General features: G+C 36.7%; 1 protein-coding gene across 1 annotated transcript in view; it reads right to left on the bottom strand.

The window, feature by feature from the left end:
- The window catches only part of LOC150085729 (uncharacterized), a 155,528-nt gene that overhangs the window by 16,830 nt on the left and 125,523 nt on the right, over positions 1–13,175 (bottom strand). Inside the window, exon 4 of the mRNA XM_090373465.1 lies at positions 11,653–11,704. Within this exon, the coding sequence (XP_090229591.1) occupies positions 11,653–11,704 (52 nt within the window). The remainder of the gene's footprint in view (positions 1–11,652; positions 11,705–13,175) is intronic.

Below are 13,175 nucleotides of genomic sequence, written 5' to 3'. Positions count from 1 at the left end.
TTTTCCTTGGTCGGATTACTGTTTCAAAAGTTCTGATGTCAACGTTTGCTCAGATCATGTCAGTGAAATTATTCTTGCAGGAATGGAATCCTTTATCCCACATTCCACTTTAAAATCTCATCCTTGATCTAAACCTTGGTTTTCCAATAATGTGTTAAGGCTGTTCAAGAGAAGAATGTTGCATATCGTAATTGGCTTGTTTCTAATTCTTCAGTTTCATTTTCTGCCTACACCAAAGCTCGCAACAATTGTAAAGCAGTTATTAATCAGTCCAAACTAGAGTTTGAACAGGCTAAGAGTAGAAAATTTGCTTCTTATCCTAATGGTAGCTGAGCATTCTGGTCTCTTGCCAAAGCTGTTGGTCGCAACTTTTGCCCATCTCTGCTCCCAACTCTGTCCAAACCAGATGATTCTGTTGTCACTTCAGCCAAGGATAAAGCTGATCTGCTAGCATCCCATTTTTCTTCCAGCTTATGTATTAATGATCTTGGTAAAACACCACCCACCATTCCCAACACACTCCATTCAATGCCTCCTGTGGTCTTCCATCAAAAAGATATCAGAAGGATTTTGATGAATCTTGATGCTAAGAAAGCTCCAGGTCCTGATGGTATTTCTCCACTTGTTCTCAAAACCTGTGCTCCTGAACTTACTCCTATTCTTTGCTGCCTTTTTTCACTTTCTTATTCCAAAGGTGTTTTTCCTTTTGCTTGGAAATTTGCTCATATCCAGCCAGTTCCTAAAAAGGGTGACAAATCCCTCCCATCCAGTTATCGTCCCATTGCAATTACTTCTACACTTTCTGAAGTAATGGAGAAATCAATTAACCGCCAACTCTTAAAATCCATACTGGCGATCAACGATCGCCAGTATGGATTCCCTCAGTGTCGATCCACTGGTGATATTCTAGCTTATGTTACCCATTTATGGACTAATTCAATGGAAAGGTTTGGTGAAACACAAGTAGTTGCACGACATCTCAAAGGCTTTTGATTGTGTTTGGCATAAAGGTCTTCTAAACAAGCTTCCATCTTATGGTTTGCCAACTGTTTTTAGTAATTCGTTATCCAGTTTTCTCTCTGATCACTCACTGAGGGTGATGGTAGATGGCTCTCTGTCTTCTAACTTCTCCACTAATGCCAGTGTCCCCCAAGGTTCAGTTCTTTCCCCCACTCTTTTTGTCTTGTATATTAATGACCTTCTTCCATTGACCGGAAATCCTATCCATAGTTTTGCCGATGATAGCACATTGCATTCCACTTTCCATTTTGAGAAACCTTGTCCTGCTCAATCAGCTTCAACTTCTCGAAAATCTGCTACTAATTCCTTAAATGCCGATCTTCAGGTAATTCTCCAGTGAGGCAACGACAACTTAGTTGATTTCAACCCTTCTAAAACTCAGTCTTGTCTTATATCTCGCAAAAAGGATTCTTCTGCTCCTATGCTTATCTTTAGTGACACTCCGATTTCTAGGCAAAATGATATATCTCTTTTGGGGATTACCCTGACTTCTAATCTCTCTTGGCACAAGCTCATTACAAATATTGCTTCCTCTGCATCTAAAAAACTTGGTTTTCTCTTTCGCTCTTGGTGTTAACTTTTCTTCCAAACAGCAGCTCACTCTGTATAAATCGCAAATCGCCCTGCCATGGAATATTGTTCCCACATCTGGGGTGGTGCCCCCAAAACCTCTCTCAGGCTTCTTGATTCCATTCAGAAGAGGGCAGTTAGGTTAATTAATGATTCATCTCTAACAGAATCTCTCCACTCGCTTTCTCATAGACGTACTGTTTCTGCTGCATGCGTCTTCTACAGATACTTCCATGGGCACTGTTCTTCCGAATTGGCTTCTATAATTCCCGCTCTCTCTTTCAAAACAGTCCGAATACATGCCGCCACCAGCCAACATCCATTTATTGTCCAACTTCAAACCCACAGAACCAACTTTTCATCTTCCTCATTTATTCATTCAACTGCCATTTTCTGGAACAACCTTCCTTCATATGTATTTCCTGAAAATTACAATCTACAGTAGTTCAAGTCCAATGTCAACAAATATCTTCTTTCGTCTTCTCAACCTCCAACCCAAGCACAGTACTAAGTACTGTAGGTTCTAATACCTCTCGTGTTTGGGATTCACATAAAAAAAAAAAAAAAAAGTAGTGGATTCTGGTGGGTAAAACACCACGTAGGTCTTCATAGAACCGACAGACATATCCCTGCAAGTGCAAGTTGGATCATCCTGGATCCCAAGTAGAGACAGTTTGGCATTAATCGCTCCGGGTCCAGTTAAGAGGTAAGTTACTTGTAGACCTGGGGAGAACCAGTTGGGTGAGGTTGGATAGTTTTGTTCAATATTGGGTAGAAACCTCTTTGTGATCTCTCCCTTTTGAGAGTTGCTCCACCTTTCCTGCCATGCCTGCTGCAGGTGAGTTTGTATCCTCTTCTTTTCCACATTTCTGTTTCTGGTTAGGTCAATAGTGAACCCCAGAAAAGCGGGAGAGTGCCGCTGAGCACCTGCAGAGCATGGGTGCTCACCATGCGGCAAGCGCGAGTGATGGTTAGGAGGTTGGATCTGTGATACGTCTGTTTACTGCTGTTTTAGTTTTTTGAAACCATGCGCCGGATGCATAGGTGGCGATTGGAGTGAAGACAGTTTTATAGAACAGTTGGAGGACTTGCTTTTTCAAGCCCCATTCTTTACGCGTAAGCATGGCTGCGTAGCGTCTTATTTTTTCACAGAGATATTTTAGATGGCCCTGAAATGAAAGGTTTTGATCCAATATCATGCCTAGGTATTTCAGTTGGTTGGAGAATTCGATTGTTTCCTGCCCAATTTTTATTTGCGGAGGCCGCCTAAGATCAAGGCGTCCCTTCAGTCGGATGGAGTTTGTTTTTGTGGGGGATATATTTTGAGTTGATTTCGGTTTGCCCATTCTTGGAGAATGGTCAGGGCCCGATTTGCGAGGACCTCTAACGTGGCTCTTGAGTTTGCCTTTATCGTCAGAATGAGATTGTCCGCAAATGCTTGAGATTGTACTTCATGGAGATCTATGTTAAGAAAGGTGTCCAAGACAATATTCCACAGTAGTGGGCCAGGGACCGAACCTTGAGGGCAGTCCTGATGGACATGCCTGGAGAGTGTGCCATAGGGGCATGGTGACTTTGATGGTTCTGTTGCTTAGGTAACTTTTGATGGTGTTATAGAGGTTTTCCGGCATGTTGGCTTCACGCAGCCTTGCCAAGACCATTAACGGTAATGTTAAAAGCCTTAAAACAATGAAGCTTGCTAAAAATGAACAATTGGATACTGCAATGTTTCAATGGTTTGTTCAAAAACGTAGCCAAAGAATTCCATTGTCGGGACCTGTAATAATCGAAAAAGCCATTAAAATCAATAAAAAACTATGTAGAGATTTTTCATTCAAGGCTAGCATTGGATGGTTGGCCAAATTTAAGTTTTGCCTTGGTATTCAACAGTTGTCGATCCAGGGTGAGAAGCTAAGTGCAGAAATTTCACAACAATTTCTGTTTATCGTGAAAAACTAAAAAAGGAAATAGATGATCGAAGTTTGGTTAAGGACCAAATATACAACTGCGATGAGACTGGCCTGATTTGGAAGGCCTGAAAAGACACTGGCCCGAATGACTGAACATATGGCACCAGGATAAAAGATCGCATCACTTTAATGTGGATGAGCCAAAATATATTTCATGATTGGTTTCATAAAATATTTGTACCATGTGTAAGATGGATTTGGCATCAAAAGGTTTACCACAATATGCAATGCTACTAATGGACAATGAGCCTACCCATTCCATACACATATGTGATTTAAAAAGCAATGATGGCAAAATATCATTCCACTTTCTGCCAGAAAACACATCTCTCATTCAACTGATGAACCAAGGCGTGATTAGGAGTATGAAATGTTGTTATTGTAAAATGTTCATTCAAAAACTTGTTTTGGCAGAAAATAAATTTGATTTTGATAGACTTTTGGAAAAGATGCAATTTTCAATGTCGCTGTTGCCTGGAATGATGATCCAGTTCAAACAATACAAAGAAGCTGGAATAAGTTGTGGCCAGAAATATATTCAACTGATACAGAAAGCATTCCAAAAGAAACTGAAATTTTGCAGTTATTGTTCGAATGTTCCTGGTTTTAAAATTATATCAATGGAGGAAGTAAATGATTGGCTGGATATGGACATTGGATGCGAAATTTTAGACGATGAAATTGTGCAAAGAGTGATGACAATTTTGGATGATTCTGAAACTTAAGAAGAAAAAGCTGTTGCTGCTAATGGAACAACAAACATAATTAGCCACTGTGAAGCTGAAATTATGTTGTCAAAGCACATTGAGTGGTTAGAGATACAAGAAGAAAATGCTACGCAAGTGTTACTTTTGTGTAAAATTCGTAACATTGCCTCCAAAGAGGGGCAATAAAACAAAAGAAATTGACTAACTTTTTTTTTTTTAGAAAAGAAATTTAATTATGTAATATTGTTTTCTTTTAAATTTATGATGTTACTAGGCCAATGTAAGTCAAAATATTAAAAATAGGTATGCATGTACATACATACCTATGATTTACATTACACAATAAATAATAAAGTTTAATTAAATTTCATTAGGTTATGTATTATATTTTTAATGTACATATTCCGTCTATTCAATTATCAGTCATGGTCTCGGTTCTGCACCCAGGTGGATAATCGAAGTTCTACTGTATTTGCTTGTTCCATGAATAACCCCAGCAAATATTGAAATCTTCGACAACTTGTTTTCCATGGCTACAACTTCAATACATGTAGGTATAGAAAATGACTAACTGCTGCATGTTCCAATAGAAACAGTGCAAGAATTTGCTTATACCTCTGCCTGGGGATGCTGTTATTAGTCAGTGTAACCTCTCTCTCTATCAGTTTTCTGACTCACCTAATACTGCCTTGTTCTGTGATTTCCATATACAGTAGACTCTTGATTTTCTGGGATAGATGGTAAAAAACAAATACCGGATAATCGATTTCCCGGTTAATCCAAAAATACAGACGTCCCTGACATACGTAAGAGATACGTTCCAGGACTTCTTACTTTGTCAAGTTTTACGTAACTCGGGAATGACTAGTAACATATTGCAACTATATTATTATTGACAAATCTGAATTCTGCGCGATACTTGTTAATGTTTGACCATTTTCATACAATCTTATTAGCTTAATTTTCGATCTAAACCGATCGCTTTCCCTTTGTAGATTTACTAGTACCGCTGTCACTTATTCTCTTTGTTAGCACCGTGATAACGGTCAAAATGAAATTTTCTGTAAAGAACTTCACAGAGTTAAGGTGAAAACTCATAATTATCACACTGCGCGAGCCCACATTTTACTAAAGCACATTTCTGGAGGTCAACAAAAAACAATAAAAACAATTTGCACTTTCCGTGTTATTGGGCTTTTCTTTTGTGCATCTAATTATAAACGGGTAGTAAACTCGATCTTATTACATTTGCGATGATACCGATAACTGGAATTCTGTTAGTTTTTACATTATTATGGTGAAATGTATCCTCGTCACTGAAATCTTCCGTCATATATAAAAAAAAAAAAACTATAAATACATAATTGTAAGAATCTTGTCTTCTTTCCTATTTTTTTACTTGTTACTCCATATCTCACTTGTGCAATTTGTGTGTGCTGTGATTGTCGTTATTGATTGCTTTTTTTTTTTTTTTTTTGTTTTAAATTTTACAATCCTAAAAAAAAAAAAAAAAACAACAATTGAGCGAAAACAAATTTAAGTAAAACTGTAGTTGCGTAATTCGGGGACTTACTGTATTGAAAAATGTTCAGCAACCTATGTAAAAAATATGGTGACAGATAAAAAACTTCCCATGTACTACTCACGTGTCCAAATATGATGCTTCCCTTTTATTTTTTGCGATGTTGATTTTAAATCTAATAGCTTCCCTTTATTTTTTACAATGTTGCGTATGGTTTTGTCACCAACATTATAATGGTTCATTAGAGCATAGGTTCCTAAACTTATTTGTCCTACTACCCCCTTTTCAGAAAAAAAATATGCTCAGCGCCCCCCTGGAAATCTACCTTCTTTAAGCGAACAAACAGAAAGATATAGTAAAAAATTTGCGTTTTTTATGTATCTATATATGTCTTAAAACATAGTAAATAAAGATGTTGTAAATAAGACACCTTGAAGCTTGAAATTATAAAATTATTTATTAAAATTAATCATAGTAACATTTGCATTACACACAGAAAATTAAGATAACGAAGGATAATATGAAAATAAAAATTATGAATAACATTAAAAATGATCCTAACGAGAAGGATGAACCTGGTGCGCTGCTATCAATGTATTAATCCTCGGCTCTATTTTTGTCAGCAGTATTCTTAAATCATCACGATTCGCTATTTGCAGTCGGTTTCTTTTTTTTTGTTAACAAATTTGTGACCACACTAAACCCTCATTCCACTAAATATGATGAACGAAATGCAATTAAAAACTTTTGTATTATAGCCCATAATCCAGGATAAACTGTAGGTATCTGCTTTTGCAGCCAGAATTGTTGGTAGCCGTCTTTGAATTTAAATTTCAATTCTTCATTTGTTGTTACAGCTATCAGTTCTTGTAATTTTGGAGATTCTTCTGTGTTTGTACTTGAAAAAGGATTCAGAACCCAATCTGGTATGTTCATTTTTAAAATATATTCAAATCGTTGATTGAAGTCAGAATGGAGAGCATCCAAGTGTTGATAATAGGTAAGTAAGTCTTCATCATATTTTTCTACTGTTGATAAATTTGGAAACTGGCTGAATTCCCCTCGTCCTAAATTTTGTTTGTACAGAAGAAGTTTTTCTACAAACGCAAAAATAACAGCTTTTGTTTTTATTAAATTCAGCTCATCACCTTGAAGTTGTAGATTTGTTTCATTAAATTTGTCAAATAAGCTATGACATTTTTGGAATCAATCAAGTTGGCTCGTAAAGCATCGTATTTGTTTTCTAGAAACTCTAGCACGGAGTTAAAGAGATTATAAAACCGATTCAAACAGGTACCTTTTGATAGCCAACGAACTTCTGTATGAAGCAGCAAGCGAGCGAATTCTTCATCGTTTTCAATACAAAGTTGTCTAAACAAACTGGCTTTCAATGAATTGATTCCGATTTTGTTGATTGCTTTAATGACATAAACTAATGACCTATGTAGGCGTTCACTCAGATTTTTGGCAACTAAATGTTGACGATGGATGACACAGTGTACAGCGCATGCATTCGGTACCGCCTTTTTTAAATATGGAAGAAACCCCCTATAGCGCCCTATCATCGCTGGAGCACCATAAGTAGCAACTGACGATATTACTCAGGGCTATTTCTTTTTCTTTAAAAAACTCTTCCAATGCATGAAATATCGATTCTCCTTTAGTATCAGTTTTCAAATTTTTAGCAAATAATAATTCTTCGCAAATTTGTTCTTCTTTTATGAATCGCACATATGCTAAAAGTAAGGCTTCATTTCCTGGCAAAGTTGACTCGTCAAGCTGTATAGAGAACTGGGATGTCTTCAACATCTTGAGCCATTTCATCAATTCTTCTTTGCACTGTATTATTGCTCAAAGAAATTTTATTGATAATATCAGACGCTGGCATGTGAAGCATTGTGCGTATTACCTCACTTACAGCTGGTACGATTAGTTCTTCACCAATAGTATGCGGTTTTCCCATTTTAGCAATCAGTAACGAAATGTTGTAAGAAGCACGCAACCCAATGTCATCTTGTTTGGATGCTGTTGAAAAGAGTTTTACCAATGTTGGTTGTTTCAAATGTTTTTCTTTAAGTGCTTGAAAATAAAATAAATCCTTATCTTTTTTATCAGCATGAACTTTTGTCAAATGTTCGCGTAGTCTTGAAGGCTTCATAGGTTCATTTGATAAAACTCTTTCGCAAATCAAACACATTGGTAATATATTGTTTGTAGGCGACTGAATAAAGCCATAGTTAAAATATTCAATACTATATTGTCTACATTTTTTCTTAGATTCGGCCATAATATTATATAATTAATATAGAAAAAATTATATAATTAATATTTCTCTAGTCGGAACCAAAATTCTTTGCAATAGTTGTGTTATACTTATTAGAATAGTGTCCACGGTGTCCAAGGAAGTGAAGCCAGTCGACATCGCTGGACAGTGCAGTGTTGAGTCAGTTTGGTGTGACATAAGCATTGGGAGATCAAAATTGAGAGTAGGAGTGTGCTATAGACCTAATGACTCTGATGAGTATAATAAGAAACTGTACAGGGAAATAGAGTGGGCCAGTAAATCAGAGAGTCTTAATTTCACAGATATTGACTGGAATTTGGGGGCTGGTCACTCACACACTAGCAAGGCTTTTGTGGATTTATTGATGATTGTTTTCTATATCACCATGTTCGGGAGGCAACTAGAGGGAGTAATACTCTTGATTTGATTATCAGTAGTGATTCTTCATGCATTAAGAATCTGCAGATAAATGAACCACTAGGTGGCAGTGATCACAGTGTGCTGAAGTGAGATTTACTCAAAGAGGTAACTACCATTAGGGGTAAAGGGAAAGGTTATTGCTTTCGTAAAGGACTAAAAGACGATGGACTGAGACAGTATTTAAATTCTATACAGTGGGACCAACCGATGATGTTATCAACAGCAAATTCAAAAGGGGAAGCATTCAAAGAACTTATCTTGGAAGCTACTAGGCTTTACATACCAACTAAGAAATATTGTTCAAGGTTTAGGCCTAAATGGATGTCAGATGAACTAATGAGACATATGGCAGAGAAGAAAAATGCATGGGATACATACAAATTGACACGTGACACAGAAGCCTATGATAGATACAAGTTGATCTGTAACCAAGTTACAAAGGAGGTTAGGCAGATTACGAGAAATCTTTGACAAGGGATGCAAAGAAAAACAGCAAAGAGTTCTTTACTTATGTAAACTCTAGAAGGAAGGGGATGAATCAGATTGGTCCACTTGATATCAATGGGTCAACTGTTGATGATCCTGCTCAGGTTGCTAACAAACTAAATGAATATTTTGCATCGACATTCACACATGAGGAGTTATTCAGCAAGCGGAATGCCAGAGGCGTATTCAACTCTGGCAGTAAGCTAGAGAATCTTGTAATAACTGAGAGTAAAGTTGAGGAGAAATTGTTGAAGATAAACACAAGAAAGGCACCTGGGGTGGATGGGATCTATCCAGTTATATTAAAGGAGGCAACAAAGGAAGTAAGCAAACCCCTTAGCCACAATTATGAGAGCTTCCTTGGACTCAGCGGAAGTACCCATGGACTGGAGATGTGCAAATGTGACCCCAATTCACAAAGGAGGATCAAAGGCTGACACAAGTAAGTATAGACCTGTGAGTTTAACTTCTGTTCCCAGAAAATTAATGGAGGCACTGGTTAAAGAAGCACTGCAGGATCATCTAGACAAGACTTCAGTTATAGCTCGGACATAGCATGATTTTGTTAAGGGGAAGTCTTGCCTGACCAATTTGATTGGATACTATGATGCAGTCACAAAAGAACTGGATGCAGGGAATAACTTTGATATTATATACTTGGATCTTAGAAAGGCGTTTGATACTGTTGCACATGGAAGACTGCTGCACAAATTGGAGCAGTGTAGCATTGGAGGCAAATTGCTGCTATGGATAAAGGGATGGCTGAGTGGGAAAAGACAGAGAGAGGTAATCAATGGACACTGCTCATCGTGGATTTATGTTATTAGTGGAGTCCCTCAGGGTTCGGTGTTGGGTCCATTATTGTTTTCTGTATTTATAAATGATATTGATGATGGTATATCAAGCTTAATGTCCAAGTTTGCAGACGATACGAAGGTTGGCAGGGTTGTCAAGGACACTACTGACACTCTGATGCTGCAACAGGCTCTGGAAAGGTTGAGCAGATTGGGCTGAGAAGTGGCAAATGAAGTTTAACATTGACAAATGTAAAGTACTACATATGGGAAACAGCAACCCCAGAGCAACGTATCAACTCTGTGGTACTACACTGACAGTGGTAGAGAATGAAAGGGACCTGGGGGATGGTTGTGTAGGCAGATATGAAGTTCTCTGAGCAGTGCAGCTGGGCTGCAAGAGTAGCTCATGGTGTCTTGTCAATGATATATAGGAATTTTTCTAGCAGGGATAAGGAGGTGATTATTCCTTGTATAAGGCAATGGTCAGGCCACACCTAGAGTACTGTATACAGGTCTGGAGGCCTCATTTCAAGAAGGATGTAGAGCTGCTGGAACAAGTACAGAGAAGGGCAACAAGATTAGTGAATGTAACAAAGGGGTGCTCTTACAAAGAAAGGATTTAAGTTTTGCAAATTACAGTGTCTGGAGACTAGGCACCACCGAGGTGATCTGATAGAGGTGTATAAAGCCTTGAATGGTTTGAGCATGATCAATGCTGATGGGATTCTTCCTCTTGCTCAGAATAATCACCTGAGAGGGCATAAATTCAAATTGAGGAAAGACAGATGTAGGATAGACGTGTGGAAATTTGCCTTTAGCCAGCGGGTGGTTGGTTGGTGGAACAGAGTTCCATCCCTTGTCGTGGAAGTTGATAGCCTAAATAAGTTTAAGGCTCAGCTGGACGGGTATTTCAAATGAACAGAGGGGTGAAGTGGAAGTAGTTATTTTTTATTTATTTATTATTATTATTATTATTATTTTTTTGGCTGATGCTGCATAAGCTTGCTTTCTTGCATCAAATGCCTCTACTAATGCTTAATGCTAATGCTAACTGAAGCTTGATGTCTTCAAGACCACTTAATCAACTGGATCTGTTTCACCAGAACCCTCTACCATCAAGGAATTACACCTCTCCTTCCATATGACAGTTATTTCTGACTCTGAAAATTGTGATTCTTTCAATTAAATTAATATTAATATCATGTATCTTTTTTAATGTTTTTTATTCAATGGAGTTTAAGAATTTTAAAGTATTTTTTCCCTCTAAAATGGATTTAAATGAAAAAAAAAAAAAACTAATATTCATATTGTGAAAACAACTTTGTGTGAGCTTTAAGAAAAAAAAAAAGTAGTAATAAAAACAAGTGGTGGAAACACTCCATTAGTTACATTGTATAGTTTTTAGCATGTTTAATTAAAATAAAGTTTGGTTCCTGTCGTAAATTTATTTTTATATTTTTAACAGATGTCTTAGTGGGATGTATAAATTACTCAATGACATTATAATATTTTATTCATACTTATACACTATAATAACATTTTAATACATTCTTTACACTGTAATTTCATTATTTATATATGTTTTTAAAATACATTCAATTTAACGGATTTTCGGCAATAACAGATATCCTTTCCCCAAATAGTCCATTAAATAGAGGGCCTACTGTAATGTGATTTTAATTTTGAATAGGAAATAATAGAAAAGGTCATAAATGATATGAAATTTTGAGTTGGCCTATTTTCTCCAATTTATTTATTTTACTTTGTTTTGTTCTTTTAAACTTAATTTTTGTACTGACAAAATATCTTAGTTGCGAAACATTTCACAATTCAAAAAAATTAATTGAAAACCAGAATATAAGGAGTGTATACTTACATATTTTGTGAAGTAGGGTGAATAATCCAGCTGTTCCAGTGAAATGACTAATCTAATAAAGTTTAATAAAATTTGTAATTATCATTTACTTCAAAAATTTCAGCCCAAATAATCAAATGTTTAATAACAATGATCAGTTTAATCATGGTGTTACTGGTAGCTATATATCAAGCAGACTTTTTTGTTTGCTGCATGTTACACAAACTAAAAAGTATATTATATGATGAAGATGTTAGATAGGAAACATTTAAGAACTATATAATGGAAATCAAATAATGGGAACAACATATACACAGCTTGTTTCAATTGAAATGCACCATGATCTATTGCATATTTGAGCTGAAATTTCTCAATTTTTGATGTTGAAATTGGACAAAGTATTACTGTTTGGATCTTACAATTTCAAAATTTCTTTTTGCTCAATGGGAAATGTTCCCCATCTTTGGTTTACTCTAGAAATGTCATTGATGTACTTCTGAAATTAATGTAAACTGAATTTATTTCAAATGGAATTAAAAACAAATACAACGGTTGTAGCATTCCCCCCCCCAGCAGATCTGCATCAACTGATATGTACTCAGAACAATTCAAAGTTCTGAGTACATATGACCTTCCAGACCTTTGCAGCTGAGGTATTTGCCTGGAGGAGACACTGATCGCCAATCATCGACGTGGAATCCTGATCATTAACAATGCCACTGCCAACTGAAAGTCACTACTTCTACCGACTGTTAACTCACTGCAAACACCCCCCTCCCTCTAACCAGGGTTCTGCACTGGAATTTGGAGCAGTCTTGGGGATTAAATTTTTTATCTTTTTATTTTATTTAATTTTTTATTTATTTTTATTTTATTATTATTATTTATTTATTTATTTATTGGGACTTGGGCTGTCACTGGTGCCAGACAGCTCCTTTTTCACCCCCCCCTCTTTCTCTGCTGGCACCCCAACTGACCACCCTTTTTCTCTTCACTGTAGCCGGGGTGCGGGATTCAATTTATTTTTATTTTTTTATTTATTTATTTTGGTCCACCTTTTGGCAACATCAGGTGGATCAGAGTCTCAGATTGGAGACTGTCTTACCCATTTGTGGAAGGATCATCTCAAGATGGGAAGTAAGAATCTCATAGAGGAGTGCATTATCTGTTTCATGATGTATCTTGCGGAGGCGTATTTTTCAATTTCCCTCTAACTCACAACGCCCAAGACCAACGAGTTTGCTTGCTTTGGATTTATTTCTGTAGTAGGAGATCCACTGTGGATCAAAATGGTATGGCCAAATAGGATGAAAAGGGAGACTCGGGATTTTTGCTGTATCATTCACTGACACCAGTTTCCTTTGAAGAAATAATGGTAGTTCATAAGCTTTGATATATGACTGAATTAATCCACTTTATTTAGTGCACTTCTAGCAGAATCATATACCATAATCAAGATGTGATCTATATAAATGAAGAACAGTGATATGATCTGTGTCCCACATCGTGGATGAGATTACTTCAAGTACGGTTATTTTCTTTAA

Source organism: Mastigoproctus giganteus, chromosome 5 (assembly GCF_048544385.1).
Source record: "Mastigoproctus giganteus isolate SK-2022 chromosome 5, ASM4854438v1, whole genome shotgun sequence".
Classification (NCBI taxonomy): domain Eukaryota; kingdom Metazoa; phylum Arthropoda; class Arachnida; order Uropygi; family Thelyphonidae; genus Mastigoproctus; species Mastigoproctus giganteus.
This window is presented reverse-complemented; position numbering and strand designations above follow the sequence as displayed.